The 17183-nt window shown below is 39.8% G+C and overlaps 1 protein-coding gene across 3 annotated transcripts in view; it reads right to left on the bottom strand.

Annotated features, from left to right (window-relative positions):
- The window catches only part of MYLK4 (myosin light chain kinase family member 4), an 88818-nt gene extending 72351 nt beyond the window's left edge, over positions 1–16467 (bottom strand). For 2 of the 3 annotated variants that reach the window (XM_058733190.1, XM_058733192.1), the window contains exons 1-2: positions 16318–16467; positions 14404–14674 (exon numbers count right to left, since the gene is read on the bottom strand). In XM_058733190.1, the coding sequence (XP_058589173.1) occupies positions 14404–14674; positions 16318–16334 (288 nt within the window). In that variant the 5' untranslated portion in view covers positions 16335–16467. Of the gene's footprint in view, positions 1–10081; positions 10473–14403; positions 14675–16317 lie in introns of those variants that run through there. The other variant, XM_058733191.1, reaches the window with a different exon arrangement.
- Positions 16468–17183: the final 716 nt, after the last annotated feature.

Raw genomic sequence — 17183 nt, 5'->3', positions numbered from 1 at the left:
AGGAATGATCCCCACAGGCAAGGAGCCCCAGCTTTTTTACAAGCAGAGGCCCAACCTATGAAATAATTATTGCCAGAAAAGACACCAAAAATATCCACACAAATGGCACAGGTTGTGATGTAGTCAGTGCATACTCAGTGGGGGTGGGGAGGAGGCAAGATGTCAGATAAGAATCAATTGTGGGAGGATTTGAATTTAACCTTGAAGGGCACGAAGGATTTCAAAAGGCATAGAAGAGAAAGAATGAGGCAAGGTGTGGTGAAAATAAAGAAGTGGGAACAGATATTAAATATGGAGGCCACATCTCTGTGCCAGGCGCCAAACCATTTGCTAACAGATTAGCTAATTTAATCCTCCCAATTATTCTGCAAGGTTGGCATTCTGACCCATTTTGATGAACCAAGGACAGAGATTCAGGTTAAATAACTAAGGTCACACAGCTGGTAAGGGGTCCCACAGGGATTTGAATTGGGGTCTATTTGATACCAGAGTCAATAATGAATTGTCTCTAAACCAGTATTCCCCAAGGTACATCTAAGGGCACCCTAAAACGTGAACGTGAGTCAGGAAACAGAAGAGTTCAGTGGTCAGATCAATTTTGAAAGCTCTTAGGATAAATTAGAATGCTAATGTTTCAGATATGACCTAACATTTATTGAATGCGTCCCATGTGCCTGGTTAAAATGGTTTTGTTGTTTTAACAAGGGACTGCTCAGAGCCTTTAATACTGTAGGTGCATCGAGAATTTCCAACATTATGTGTTGGGGAATAATACTAATAAGCCCACAGAAGATGATATGATTGTGCAAACACAGTATTAAAATAGAATGATTGGAAATAGATTGATAGGCTTCAATTAGAAGTCATTACCTTCTGGTGCACAAGATTAAGAGTTAGATATTGTTCCTGGTGACTTTCCATTCTTCCCTTTATCCCCCCAATAACTTCACTGTAATATACAGCTCTGTTCGTAAACTGTGTGGCCTTCTGAGCTTGGGACCAGGGATGGTCTCAGGGTTGAAGACTGGACAGGTGGAGAATGCAGCTTGTCCTGTGGTATCGGACAGCTAGGTAAGACAGTTATAGTAACTCACCATTTGAAGTATCAAGAGACAAGGGTGCTGGACAGCACACCAGTAGAGTCTCTCCTGCCCCTTTTGTCATAGGGGTGATAGTACTTGTTGTAATTTGAGAGTTTGTAAATCTTTGTAAATTGTATCTGTGTCAGGCTTGACGGAGTCACACATTGCCTGTCTCCTGTGGCATACTGAGTAACGTGTCCAATCAAATAAATGGGCTCTGGGGCGCCTGGGTGGCGCAGTCGGTTAAGCGTCCGACTTCAGCCAGGTCACGATCTCGCGGTCTGTGAGTTCGAGCCCCGCGTCGGGCTCTGGGCTGATGGCTCGGAGCCTGGAGCCTGTTTCCGATTCTGTGTCTCCCTCTCTCTCTGCCCCTCCCCCGTTCATGCTCTGTCTCTCTCTGTCCCAAAAATAAATTAAAAACGTTGAAAAAAAATTTTTAAAAAATAAAAAATAAATAAAATAAAATAAATGGGCTCTGTCTTCTCTCATGTCCTAGCCCATGTTACTAAATCCTTCTGTGTGTCAAATACAGTTGACCCTAGAACAATGTGGGGTTGGGGCTGCTGATGCCCTGACAACTGAAAATCCACATATAACTTTTAACTCTACAAAAAATTAACTACCAATATACTACAGTTGACCAGAAGCCTTACCAATAATATAAACAGCCAATTAACACATATTTGTATCTTATGTACTATATTCTTACAATAAAGTAAGCTAATTTAGTTTATGATTTTCCAACCTTACTATATGTTTGAGAGAATAATACTTCCAATGTATTCTCTCTCCCAGCTTCCACTGTGTTCATGAACCAACGCCTGACAATGGCTGACTGCAGCCACAAGACAGTTTCTTCTGATCATAGGATCAGAAGGATTAGCCTCAAGTGCTGTTAACGTCACTGCACTGCCGCAGTGACTTTTGCAACTTCTCTCCACTGGAGGCCACTGTTACATCACAGTTCCAGAAAAAAAGCCTGACTCATGCAAAAGAAAGTGGATAGTTTTTTATCCATCAAGTCTGACTGTGTTTGCCTAAATAGAACAAACAAGCAAAACAGTCATCAAATGTGAACTATATTTCAGATAATGTGAGGATAATACAAACTGCCCTTAGAAAATTCATCAGAGACCATTTGTTTTCAAATGATTCATTTTAATTTTTTAAAAATTAATTCCAGTTAAATTTTCTACAAATATAATTTTCCTTTTCATATTATTGGGAAATCCACGGGATATCATGGTATATAGTTGCATAACTTTGGGCAAGTACCTGATGTCATTAAGCCTCAATTTACTTTTCTCTAAAACAGAGGTAACAATTATACTAAATCCATTGGACCATTGAGATTTAACTGAGATGCTCTATGACAAGTGCTTAACACAGTGCCTGGGACACAATAAACATAACATAAATGGTAGCACTCATTATTATTATCCATACAGCCAAACAGGGTAGTGCCTACAAGCCTTAAATGAGTCCTTATTTATTTGTAAACAGCTTAGAACAGGGTCTGGCACACATGTAAGGGCCACTTACATGCTTGTTAAATAAAATAAGTAAGTAAATAAATAGACCCAAGTTAAGTATAACTCCTAAATTGGCAAATGCAAACACAGCCTTAAGAATGGAGAAACTAGGGGCGCCTGGGTGGCTTGGTCTGTTAAGCATCTGGTTTCAACTCAGGTCATGATTTTGCAGTGCATGAGTTCAAGCCCCACATCGGGCTCTGTGCTGACAGCTCAGAGCCTGGATCCTGCCTTGGATTCTGTGCCTCCCTCTATCTCTGCCTCTCCCCCACTCGCACTCTCTCAAAAATAAATAGACATTTAAAAATATTTTTAAAAAGAATGGAGAAACTTACCTATGTTATCATATCAATTCAACATACCTATTCTAGAAGGTTGGGAAGAAAGTAAGACCTAACACAGGTCACCATTCATGTTTATTTTCCAAATAGCTAGAGATTTCCAAGTGGTCTAAGGAAGATCCTAACATTTCTAATATGTGGAGTTCAGACTGAACAGAAAAGAGCCCTTTGCAACCTAAATGCATATCTTATGAATGATCTTGTTTCATCAGTTTCTGCCTCTTTTTGATACCATCAACCATCAGTAAGTGAAACTATGTGTGTCTTTGAGTTTCAGGTATCTGCCCTCCAAACCAGAATCATATCCTGCAACGATTTGGGGACAGTCCCCACAGAATCAACAGGGTGTCTTCATGCAGTAGAAACTCAGCAATTCTTTATTGAGTAAAGTAAAACAGTATATACGCACGAAGATCTAAATGACTTTGATACAGGCTGATTAAATACATTTACATTCCTGTTTCATCAAGTACATTTTTAAGGAAGACTGGCTCTTTACAAAACAAAACAAAAAATTCAAGTGTCTGGTGGTGAAAAATGCTATGATTACTAGGACACTTTGGTGCCACTGCCTTATTTTGTGCTGAGGTGCTAGCAGTTTTACCCACCACAGCCTTTTCATCATCAGTGCAAATGTCAATGCAGTGAAAAAGGCACAAATATCCAAATTATTATGAAAATAGTTTTGAACTTGCAGACCTCTGAAAGAGTCTTAGGGACCCTAGGGAGGCCCAGGAATTTCACTTTGAGAACTGCTGGCCTAGTGGATGATGTTCCAGTGAAAGACAGTGCCAAACAGTGTAGATTTATCATGTGTTCCCCCTTGCCTGTTCCATCCCCTTGCTTCTCTTCCTTGGGCACCGTGGCTTCTAGGACCTTCCTTAGGGGAGAGGCTGGAATGGGGGGATGAGCACTTTCTGAAGCCACACCTGCAACATTTTCTAAAGCCCTCTCCAGAGAACTGAAGGGACTTGAGTGATTCAGGGACATGCAAATGCCTCTGGCAGAGTCTAGGAGACTCAGAAACTCCAAATAAAATATTCAGCTCTTATTTCCTCCTCCCTTCTTGTGTCTAAGGGAGCTCAGAATCCCTTTCAGAATCTGGAACCATCCTGTAGACCAAATATATGCTAGAGACAAAGATATCCAACCCGGAAGTGGGCCCCAAGAATGACAGATGCTCTGGAATTGAGAAGACAGCAACTCTTGCCAGAAGTTGCTTATTATGGCCCACATATAAGAACTCTGCAGTTAAAAATTCCAGTGGTATACCTGCAGGCTGGCACTCCAAAAACAGCAGAGCAAAACTCAACTTAGAATTGAATGGCTGGATGTGGGAAATACTATTATAGCACTTGTATATTGCACAGAAGGTAGAGTCATTTCTTTTTTTTTAATTTTTTTTTACATTTATTTATTTTTGAGAGACAGAGTGAGACAGAGCATGAGCAGAGGAGGGGCAGAGAGAGGAGACACAGAATCTGAAGTAGGCTCCAGGCTCTGAACAAGCATTCAGCACAAAGCCCAATGTGGGGCTTAAACTCACAAACCATGAGATCATGACCTGAGCCGAAGTTGGATGCTTAGCTGACTGAGCCACCCAGGCGCCCCAAGGTAGAGTCATTTCTTAAGGACACAAGAAAAAAACACTTAGAAATTAAAATCTTGTCTCTATAATTTATCTTGGTACTCACCCCTCACCCCAATTAGGTTCAGATAAGCCCTAAACCTTATATAAAGTGGAACAACAGGAAAAGTTTACAACCCTGTTCACTGCTTACACTTAGAATGCCCAATTCTAGAAGCTAGAGGTCTAGTAGACAAATCAGAGGTTGGGCTCACACACCACTCATTCTAGCTTGCTCACTGCCTTGTTTTAGAATTTCCTGACACCTGGCCACTGACAGGAGCATTAAACCTGCTCTGTCACAACCTGAATCTTCTTTATTATTATTATTATTATTATTATTATTATTATTATTTTCACATTTATTCCTTTTTGAGAGACAGAGCATGAGCGGGAGTGGGGCAGAGAGAGGGAGACACAGAATCCAAAGCAGGCTCCAGGCTCTGAGCTGTCAGCACAAAGCCCTACATGGGGCTCAAACCCACGAACCCTGAAATCATGACCTGAGCCAAAGTCCAATGCTTAACTGAGCCGCCTAGGTGCCCCACAACCCGAGTCTTCTAATTGGGCTCCTTGCTGCTCAGATTCCTGGCTCCTGAGCTGAAGCTTTGGGAGAATTGTTCATAGAGGGAGAGCCTGGGGCACTGGAAAATTAAGAAGCAGGATGCTCCTGCCTAGAAAGAGGTGGCGCCAAGACAAGATGCCAGCAGGCCTGGCTGATGGCCAGCCATCCTTCGAGGCAGGCCTGCAGGACTCAACACGCTGCCTTGCTCTGGGCCGGCTGACCCGGGTAGCTGCTGTGCTGTGTCCACGTTGGAAATGGCCAACAGGGAACCTTAGCAGCAACCATGCAAAGTGCTGCCCACCCTCTCTGAAAAAAAGCTGGCTCAAATAAAACAAAATGTGTAAAGAGCAGCATGGAAAACACAGTTGGAAGGTAATTCTGGTTTTAAGAAATTGGCCCTCCACGTACTGAATCTTGGTCAAGTCCATTTTACCTCTCTTAGACTTTGAGTCCCCCCTTCAAAGAAGGATTTGGATGAGCTGACTGCCAAGATCCCTTAAGAACTATGTTTCTAGGTCCCGAATCTTTGAGACACTGACTCCATACTAGAGCACAGGTCTTTAGTGTCCCGTTCATTATGGAAATACCACAATAACCTGCACTCATTAGAACCCTCAAGTAGGCAGAGCCAGGATTGTGCTGGTATCCAAATGAGCATGAATCACGTCCACGCAATCAATGGACTAGCAAATCAGACACTTTTCCTGAAGTCAAAGTTGTAAGTGAGGTTGAAGCATTGTGTGGGATGTCCCCTGAGAACCAACAATCACCTACGTGCGTGCAACTGAAAGTGCTAGGATTTTAGTCACCCCATGTGACAGCTCTTGACCAGTGGGGATGGCCCAGTGCATCAATGCTCCCCACGCCCCAGTCCTACTGGTGGGCAGCTCTGAGGTCATCCAGCCTGTCAGTGGTCAGCTTGTCAATGTGAACTTGTTAGGTCTTCTTTCCTTATCTATTTCACACTCTCCAGGCCCCTACACTTAGTTGCTGAAGTCAATTCCAAAAATAAACCATCTATCTACATGCTCTTGTCTTAGCTCTGCTTTCTGATGGGATCTCAAGACTGAAAATGTGGAGAACATGGGTCCAAGCACAGAAAAAATGCTACATAAACTTTACCTATTACCAATTCTCTGTGTATCCACTATCTAGAGGAAAGACTTTGGATTTCTCTTCTCTCCATGCTGTCCACTCATTACCAGTTTCCCTGGTCTTTGTTATTGTTACTGCATGCTGGGCAGAAAATGAGAAATAGAGTAGAAAGTACAAAGTGGCACAGGGCAAAGATGTGGAAATAGCTTCTTGAGTCCAGGTGTCCAGAGACTGACTTGGGATCATGTCATTGCTAGGGATTTGGGGTGATTTAAGGTTGTAAACAAACTATTTTTTTTTTCAGAAATAAAATGTTTTATTTTCAAATAACAAGAAAGCTATATAGTAAATATACAGAAGATAAAAGAAAACTTTCATAATTTTCTATAGAAATAATAAATTCCATTAGAAATGAAAATGTGAAAAAAATTTTAAAAAATAAAACAAAGCCAGTGTATGGCCATCATTCTCTGAATTCCCAATTCACTTCAATGGACATTTTGTTTATAATAGCTCTCTGAACTCACTCATATTCTCCATAAGAGAGCAGTCATCTCTTTTCTCTGATTTTGTCATGCTTTGCTTGTCCCATATTGCAACTCTGCTATTCCTGAATAAACCCACTTTTGCTGGTAAAATACCTGGCAGTTTTTTTTTTCTTTTTATTTATTTATTTATTTATTTATTTATTTTTTAATATATGAAATTTACTGTCAAATTGGTTTCCATACAACACCCAGTGCTCATCCCAAAAGGTGACCTCCTCAATACCCATCACCCACCCTGCCCTCCCTCCCACCCCCCATCAACCCTCAGTTTGTTCTCAGTTTTTAACAGTCTCTTATGCTTTGGCTCTCTCCCACTCTAACCTCTTTTTTTTTTTTTTTTCCCTTCCCCTCCCCCATGGGTTTCTGTTACGTTTCTCAGGATCCACATAAGAGTGAAACCATATGGTATCTGTCTTTCTCTGTATGGCTTATTTCACTTAGCATCACACTCTCCAGTTCCATCCACGTTGCTACAAAAGGCCATATTTCATTCTTTCTCATTGCCACGTAGTATTCCATTGTGTATATAAACCACAATTTCTTTATCCATTCATCAGTTGATGGACATTTAGGCTCTTTCCATAATTTGGCGATTGTTGAGAGTGCTGCTATAAACATTGGGGTACAAGTGCCCCTATGCATCAGTACTCCTGTATCCCTTGGATAAATTCCTAGCAGTGCTATTGCTGGGTCATAGGGTAGGTCTATTTTTAATTTTTTGAGGAACCTCCACACTGCTTTCCAGAGCGGCTGCACCAATTTGCATTCCCACCAACAGTGCAAGAGGGTTCCCGTCTCTCCACATCCTCTCCAGCATCTATAGTCTCCTGATTTCTTCATTTTGGCCACTCTGACTGGCGTGAGGTGGTATCTGAGTGTGGTTTTGATTTGTATTTCCCTGATGAGGAGCGACGTTGAACATCTTTTCATGTGCCTGTTGGCTAAACAAACTATTTTTTAAAGTTTATCTGTGTGCATTATTGTATATCTGAATATCTAAACCATAATTTCACTCTAAAATTTTTGCTAAACATTTTAAATGATTTGATATTGTGAACATATTAATTGATAGGGGTTAAAGTAGTATGTAGATATGGCAAAACCCATGAAGGTGTATGTGAAAAACTGAAGTCCAGGAAACACTAATAGATAAATATGCTTTTTACAACTATAGTGTTTTAGATAAATGGATAAGGACATATTCTGATCAATTATATTTAGGAATTTCTCTATCAATATGTTACGCATTTTCTTACTTAGGAACACAGACTTGATTTGCAATATTTATATTTTTTACTATATTGCTATAACTTTTAGAGAAAATAAGATTTTTTTCTCATATTACACCAAATAACATAAAACTATCATAATTTTAATTATTCTGAGAACCTGAAATGACACAAACAATATGAATCATCTGTGTGTTTGGTCCAGGACACCCAGAATTTTACATGGGCAAGTATCTGTACCTAATGTGTTGGAAAAAAAACTTTCAACTGTTTTATGTTCTGAATGGAGACAGAGTACATTAACATCACAAATAGGATTCTCTGATGCCCCTATAAAAGGCAGTTCCTAGAACTTCTGTGTTTGTAGAAATTTCTAAGACAATAGGTTGTCCACATTTCTAAATAACCATTAGCAATGCAGAAAAAAAGTAAGAGGATATATTATAAAATCTGACTTAAAAGACATTTTCTTTACAGTTCAAAAGTTACAAAAACTTTGAAATACATACCCATAACACTCCCAATTAGCCCATATATCTTTTTGACCTTGTCATTGGGAAATACTACAAGGGCTACTTTCTCAGAGCTTGGGTGAATAACTCATTCTTTTCCATATTGAAGATGAAAGCCCTCATGGTATTTCCCATAGGAATCTGTTAAGCAGCCAAAAATGAGTAATGCTTGGACAACAGTGACCAAGTCTGAAAACGCAAACCTAACAGTGCTATTAGGTCAGAACTAAAGAGACTTATAATGTTTTATGATGTCTTACTTTAAAAAAAAAAAGTCTATTCCTGTCTATCCATCTTTCTCCCATTTCTTTTACCTTGTCCTCAACTAAGATAGATCAGATAATAAACCATTCCAAGGTTTGGCAATTCCTCTGAAAGTGAACTTAATGGTCCCCAAAATACTTACTGTGTCAGGGTCCCACGGAAAAAGGCTCAGGGCCATTATGAAAGCCTGACACCTGGTGCTCTGCATCCTCCAACCCCACAGGGTGCTGAGTTGGTGGTTTCTTATTGAATAAATAAATATAAAGAAGGCATTTGCATACAGGTATATGGATATATTGCCCAACTCCCCTGGAGACATTTTTTTTTAACTATAAATCATGCGTTCTTAATGAGGGAGTAAAAATTGGTTGTTTAGGTAGGGTGAAAAAAAACCTTATTCTTTTTATGTATAAAACAGGTTGACCTATAATATGTAAACAGGTAACAGTGTACCTGTGTGGTTCAGATTTCATGGGAAGGGTTCCACCAGGGGGAGAAAAGTCTGAAATCTCTGCAAAAGGAGTAGATGGTAATGAAACAAAGCTGAGAGACGCCACTATAAGTCCCCTTCCTATGATTCAGGCTGGTTTCTACATTATCTTCCAAACTGTTTTATACTGAATTGAAAATAACGTATCTTATGCTAATTGACAGAAGAATTACATCCGTGGAAAAAGCTGTTTCCCCAGATACAGATACCCTCTCTTGGGAAGTGCTAAAATCCTTAGAATCTGAATTATTTCTCTTCTTTCAGAATTGTACTATTCTCCTGGCTGAATTCCATTCCTGGAATAGCTGCGGCATCACGTGAAAGGCATTATCGGGCAACAGTTCAAAAGAAAGAGCATATAGACTGTGCTAGCTAGCTCTCCCAGGGGAGGTGGTCACTCTTCAGATGCTGGTTTTGCCATAGACATGATGAGGGGGATGGAAGTTTTGCTTTTGTGTTATTTTATTTTCGTTATTAAGTCATATAATAGTAGGGTAATGAAGAGATGTTGACATTATTCAGCTCTCAAAACAAAAATAGATCACCAACTTTAATATGCGCCAGGAATGGCTGCTTTGAGGTTCCCCGAAAGTTGGGGCAAGTGTTTGGAATGTTGAAATGTGCCACATGCCACTATTATTATCCCAACCCCTCCTAAGGCAGTAGTAGTCTCAGGCAAGGATTAAGACGGGACATGCATTCCGTCTCCTCTGGCAAGCACCACTCCCTGGTTGGAAATAGAACAGTAAATAGAACAGCAAAATGAATCTGTCGTAGTTAAAAGTGATGTTACTACCTGTGAGTCCTCAAGAGCAGGAGACTGTCTGTGACCACCCCGTGTCATCATGGACCGGAACACACGCCAGAGTAGGGAAGATGAGATAAGGCACACACTACCTACAATCCAGATGTCTTTTCTTCTAAGTGCTAAGTCCATTCTCTGGGAGCAGCTATAGAAGTCACTTGGCTTATATGTTCCTTCCCTCCCCTGATCTAGCATAAGCACGTTTCCAAGCACATGCTTATTACATGCTCTGTTCTGAGGAGTAGGCGTTGCCGAATTGCAGAAGGTTCTTGCAGGGTCCTGCGATACGTGTTTCCAGTTACGTGATCAACAGATAATCTGCCTCTTTAAAAGGAAAAATATGATGACCTGTGTGACAGATCTGAAACAGGTGCAGGGGCAGAGAGAGACCCGCTGGTGACAGTTGACACCAACTCGAATTCTCTTGTCCCCAGTTCAAGGACGATTAGCACCACAGAAACTGGCATCTGCCTTGATGGCTGGGCCACTGCCAAGGAGCTTTCTCCTGCCCTTACGGGCGAGGAGCAAAGAGATGGGGGTGGGGAAATGCAACCTTAAAAATCACAAAACCTCCACCCTCAGCTATGTTATTTTGATATCTAAATAATTCATTATGAACACTAATGATGGTACAATTTCACAGTGGTTAGTCAGGAAATGCCACCTGCTATTTAGCACACCAACTGCAATCAAAATAGGGAGATCCACACTTTGCTCCCACCCACTCTATCCTATTCACATCCTGTCAATAAACATTTTATTTTGTTTGCTCTTTGGAGCATTTGCACCAGGCATTTAAACATTCTGCCTCTGCTAGGGTTATCCTTATTTTCTACCCCCACATCTTTGCCTTCCTCTCCTGGTAGGGACAAAGCCTTTCAGATGGAGGATTGGAACCAGGGTTATTCAGGAGGGTAGGGGCAAACCAAAGGACAAGGATGTGAGCATAGATGATCTCAGGCATAAAAAGTAGGTATGTGTAAAATAAATAGGGGCAGGCAAAGGGAGACAGACAGAACCAAATGGAAAAGTGGAACTCTGCTTGGTGGGCCCTTTTGTCTTTTATTAAACAAATAAAGTGTGTGTGTGTGTGTGTGTGTGTGTGCATGCGCGTGCACACACACACACACTGAACAGTAAATTATATCTTAGGGAAATATAGCAGGGGCTATTTATATGGGTAACAGAGAACTCACAAAAGAAGAAAACTTGAATTTGAGTACATATAATCAAATTATATGTAATCAAATTTGATTACAAATAATCAAATTACTAATAATACTAATTAGAGTTATGGGAGTCATTTATCATTCGTGAGTTCATGTTATATACACAGTAGCTAGTAAGCTCATCACTCATTTTTTTGTTTTACTTAATTTCAACACCGTATTATATAGGCTTAGAACAGACTTATTATGGCATATCTGCTAAAAGTTTTTAAAATTCAGGGGCGTCTGGGTGGCTCAGTCAGTTGAGCGTCCAACTTCAGCTCAGGTCATGATCTCACAGCTCGTGAGTTTGAGCCCCACGTCGGGTTCTGTGCTGACAGCTCAGAGCCTGGAGCCTGCTTCAGATTCTGTGTCTCCCTCTCTCTCTGCCCCTAACCCACTCACATTCTGTCTCTGTCTCTCTCAAAAATAAATAAACATTAAAAAAATTTTAAATAAACAAACAAAAGGTTTTAAAATTCTACATTATCTAAGTGATTTTGAACACCCTCTAGAATATAATACAACGAGAAAAGTCATTAGAAAACAGAATAAGAAGGGAAGTAGAAAAATAAAGTGAACAAAACATAGTAGAAAAGTAGAAGATGTGATACTTAACAACTTCAACAAAAAATAGAGGAAAAGAAAGAAGATAGTCAAAATTAATCTAGTGGAGGAAAAATAAGTGAAATAGAAAAACCTGGTTAAGTGCAGGAAAAGAGAATGAACCTGAGCTTAACCAACCTAGACTAAGGAGTAAAGACTCTTCTAGAAAGAAATTGCACCTCAAGCCTTTAAAACAAAGCTCCCACTTCACTAGAGTATCTGAAATTCAGAGTGAATTCTTTTTAATGCACCACAGTGAAGTTTTCTATGATGATCAGCAATGCTAAGCTTCTCAAAAAGAGAAAGGATAAAAGAAAATAGGTCTTCTCCACTTATGGCAAATTACGACAGGCATTTTTTATACAGTACCTGGAGAGAAAAGACTGCTATTGCGAAGATTTACTGAGGCTGCAGCAGAAGATGGAGACATGTCAATCTAGCTCTGTCTACATACCTGCAGACATCTGAGCTGCTCGAATGCCCTTCTCCACCCACCCACTGCCAAAACCTGCTTCTGACCCTGGCACCCACTGACTGGGCAAGCCAGAGCCCTCCAACACTGCAGCCTTGGCAGCCACAGAAAGAAGAAGAGCTCTGTGTCTCCCATTCGTGTCCCATCCCTCCTCCACAAGGCAAGAGAGAGAGGCAGGCAAATTTATTGCTGACATCTCTGGGCTCTCAGCCATTTACAAAGAAGAAACTGAATGGGACATAGGGAGCAACCAGTCATTCCTTTCCACCTTCTGAACAGCATCCACTGCAGAAGCGAAGCCAGGAGGCCCACATCACATGGGATATCAGAATAGGTGCGAAGGATGTTCTTTTAGGGTTTCTGAAGAGCAACATTCTCAGTCTTGTCCTCAAAAATATCCTAAAATATTTAATGTTTAAATCATGTGATATCTAATATTCTGGAGCAGTTTATCATGAAAACAATTCTTCCTAACAATGTTTCTGTTCCAGCTTAGCACCATCTCACTCTTTAAAGATATTTCCTACCTGTAAAAATTATAGCACAGAACCCAGAGAAAAACAGTACTAGAAAAAATAATCAACTTCTTATAAACTATTACCGGTAGTTAGTTATTTCAAAGTTATCCAAGAAGATTGTTTTGTCTTCTTTGTCCTACCAAAATTAATGAACAGAAAAAAGAATGCTTCTGTTTAATTATTTGTGTTTTAACAGCCCTAAGGAGGAAGTTCTTCATATGCGCTTCAATTTTGTCTGTGGAAATTTCTTTTTGGTGTATACTGAACAAGATATTAACTCATAGGGAAATGGAGGTCTCAGAAAACCTAAGCTTCAACCCAACTCATTTCTTCTCTCTGGCACATTCTATCATTCCATATTCACTGACAATGAAAAGACTTGTCTGCCCTGTATACCTAACAGCCCTATTCATTGTCCATGGCACAGTTAGAAATGTCCTTCCTACCCGAACAGTGCTTTTCAGAACAGTAGCTGAACAAAGAAGGATGTTTCCCAATCCTGCCTAATAAGAATCACCTGCTCTGGTTTTTAAAAATAATCATTCCTAGCCTTCAATCAGAATGCAGAATTCACCTCTATAGATCTGTTCATTCTAAAGACATTTTGGGGACCTATTCTGTGCCAGTTACCAGGACAGTAACTAAGAGTCCAAGTATGAGTGATTCAAGGTCTTGACCTTGAAGAGTGGTGTCTAGAGAAAAGTGACAGACGTTCAGAACAATTGCATGTACTAGAATAAGACACAGACAACATGCTGAGAGGCCAATGCTGGGCCAGGAGCTGCACTTCCATGGACCCATGAGTGGCAATTACTTAGTCAAGGTAGAGAGCAGATTGTTGCTGGAATGCATTTCTAGAATGCTTACCATGGTGACAGATACTGTGCTACATGCTTTATATACATTATCACACGTAACTTCCTCAACAGACATCATCCCATTACTCTGATGAGGCAGCCTCTTCTTGATCACCAAAGATCAAGCAGCCCGAATCAGGCTCAGAGCCTCATTGTGCACAAATGAGGACACAGGCATAACCTTCAGGGAAGGCTTGTTTGTCCCCATCTCTGACTGTCACTGTCAACAGCTATGTCACCTATACTGTGAGGAGCTCATGGTCTTAAGGAAATTAGAAACTTCTTCTGCAGAGTGATTGTGCCCCTCATAATGCTTCTCTGAATTTCATGCCCAAATCCATCCTTTTAAATGATTCTTTTCAAGAAAGATGTGTTTCCACAAGTTCAATTTCAAAATATCAAAGCCACTAACCACAGCGAGGAGTATCCAGCTAGTAGAGATGCATATTCAAAGGCCTCTCAACTATTTACCAAACTCAATCATATAATCTACAACACATTATCTTCAGTGAAACAAAATGAAAATTTCTTACCCATAAATATTCCTTAATTCTTCACACAAGTAACAAAAATAAAATTTGTTACTGATTCATGTAAGAATAGATAAAGTAGCACTGATACTTTTTACAAGACGAAATTAGCACGTAATTACCTCATTCTTTCCAGATCTTGAATCCTGTTCACTAGAACTTTCTTCAAGAAAACATTTCACTTTCTCAACCTTTTCCATGCAGTGGAAAAAGGCCATTTTCTCCAGTTTGTTACTGTTATAACATGTGTTGATTTCTTCCAGCCTCTTCACTTTTAACATCTTGGTGGTGAGACCGATTAAGTTACTGTCTGGAGTGTGGTTTTCATCTCCCTCTGTCTCTGATTTGTAAATTAAGACGCAATCATGAGCTTTGAGCGTGCCTTCCTCTTGACTGTAGAAAGAAAGAAAGAAAGAAAGAAAGAAAGAAAGAAAGAAAGAAAGAAAGAAAGAAAGAAAGAAAGAAAAGAAACAAAAGTTCTCATCAGTTATTCACATATTTGACTTTTGGGGAAAATGACCAGTGAGAATTTTGAAGTCCCTTCTATTTAAACTGGAGAGGAGATCAAAAATTAGGAACAGAAATGCTAATGTTAATATCAAATTTCAAATGCTAGGACTTAGAAAGAAAAAAGGATTTTCCCCCACCTTTTCCTATAGAAGCAAACAGTAAGAAGCAAACTTCATTTTCACTGGGTGACTAAATATTCCCCTCATTGCATAAAATAAGATTTATATCAAGTGACCAGGTTAAATATAGAATATAAAGTTTCACTGAGGTTAATTGGTATTGCAGCCCACCCCCTGAGAGGGAAGGCCTTCTTCCTATGGGAGGATTCTCTCGTGTTCCCTGGGAATTTTGTCCCCCTCTGGGGAGTGATCTCCACCAAATGAGCCATTTCCAGAGCTGTTCTCTGCCTACACCAGAAATATTTGGTGTTTATTTTAAAAAAGAAATTTCCTGGGCACCTGGTTGGCTCAGTTGGTTAAGCGTTGAAGTCCAACTCTTGATTTCGGCTCAGGTCATGATCTCACAGTTCATGAGATGGAGCCCCCTCCTGGCATGGTGACAGCAAGGAGCCTGTTGGGATTCTCTTTCTCTCTCCCTCTCTCTCCACTCCTCCCCCTGCCCCTAAATACATACATACATACATACATACATACATACATACATAAATAAATAAACATTTAAAAAAAATAAATTTCCTTGCAGCCCTCTCACGCAGATAACATAGATAGATATCCAGATAGCTTTCTTTGCATTGTCATTAACTGCTAGTTATCAAGAAGTTCAAATCCTTGTGCTTTCCTTGAAATACTTTCATTACAAATTAAGTAGTTCACCTAGTACTGCTCTGATACTACAGATCTACACTTAGGTATGTGTCCACACACTTGATAGTGGGGGACTTGGGGAGAAAGATTGATTTGAATTTACCGCTGGTACCCCACTGCTGACTGCTGAGGCCCCCTGCTGGAGATGTTCTGAAAATTGCTTCCAGCTTTTGCTCCAATTAACATCATCTGCACTTATCTCCACAAAACTTCATTTTTTATTTTCTCAACTCATATAGTAAAACTTATACATACCTTGAGTTCCAAATTATTAAAAATAGATGCTCTACAAAATTCTACTTCACTACACAAACACCTTACTTCAAACATTAAAATGTGAATAGTATCAACCAGAGTTCAATACTACCTAGATCAATAGTAGCATTCCTTCAAATTGCCCTGAAACAAAAGTCACTAAAATAAGGAGACAAATACATAGTTATTTCTAAGGCAAACTATGACTTAAATATAATATATAATTGCAGATGGTACCCACATTGGATCAGGAAGCCACATAAAATTAACATATTAAAAAGAAAACAGGTCCAAGATATAATAATTTTGCAAAGAAATATTAAATTCTAAATACATGGGGTTTGGAAATATTAAATGCTAAATAACATACAACTTGTTATTTAAGGCAACATAGAAATAGAAGTAAGTGTGAGAGGTTATAACAACGTTTTAAAATAGAGTAATTACCATTTATAGGAGGACATCCTAGGGTTTGGACCACTTCAAGTGCAGAGTATGATTTCCGGCAGGTAACGGGAAGTTTCTCAGAGTTCAGAAAGACTACAAAGTTCTCTGGTAAAGGTCTTTATTCTCAGTCAGTATAAGTCTTCTGCAAAGACAAGCGTCCACTCTGAAAGGAAGTATCCTCTCTCTCAAATGCCACTTTGAGCCCCTGTTTAAACTAATATGGTCCTTGATCTCATGTTGCTCAGCTGTTGCCTTCTTAGTCAGATGGGGAAGAACATTAATTTTAGACACTAGGCTTTTCAAGGCCAATGGCTCCATTTCAGAGGTCAGGTAAGGAGAGGATGTACTGGGAACAGTGGATGAAATATCACCTTCACCTTTTCTTCTCATCAGTGTGGTAATACTCTCAGAATTAACAAGCTGCATTTGTCTTTGGCCCTGTTCTTCTGCCCCTTTTAGACTCATGACGATTTAAGTGCTCATTCCCAGCCAAGAAGATTCTGGGTGTGAGAATCCCACAGCCACCTTTGTTTGCCCATGTGATACTTTGAACATATACAACTAGAATATGAGAGATCTTTTGAAACCTTGACTGCTTAAAAAAACAAAACTAGTAATACACACAATCACACAATTCATCAAGACCTGGCAACTTTTCACCTCTTTGGAGGCTTAGTTGATCCCTCCACTCCTCACCCCAACACCAGCCTCTAGTGCTCTCTTACTTTTCCAAAAGAAAAAAAGTTATTATTCTTAATTCAGATCCATGTGTTCCATAATATAAAAATATATGTTTCCATTTTGAGTAGCATATAAAAATTATAGCAAAATCTTTATAAAGTAAAAATTAGGTGTTTTTCTAGGAT

Source organism: Neofelis nebulosa, chromosome 6 (genome assembly GCF_028018385.1).
Source record: "Neofelis nebulosa isolate mNeoNeb1 chromosome 6, mNeoNeb1.pri, whole genome shotgun sequence".
NCBI classification, from domain to species: domain Eukaryota; kingdom Metazoa; phylum Chordata; class Mammalia; order Carnivora; family Felidae; genus Neofelis; species Neofelis nebulosa.
The sequence above is the reverse complement of the archived record's forward strand: the minus strand, read 5'-3'. Positions and strand labels throughout refer to the sequence as shown.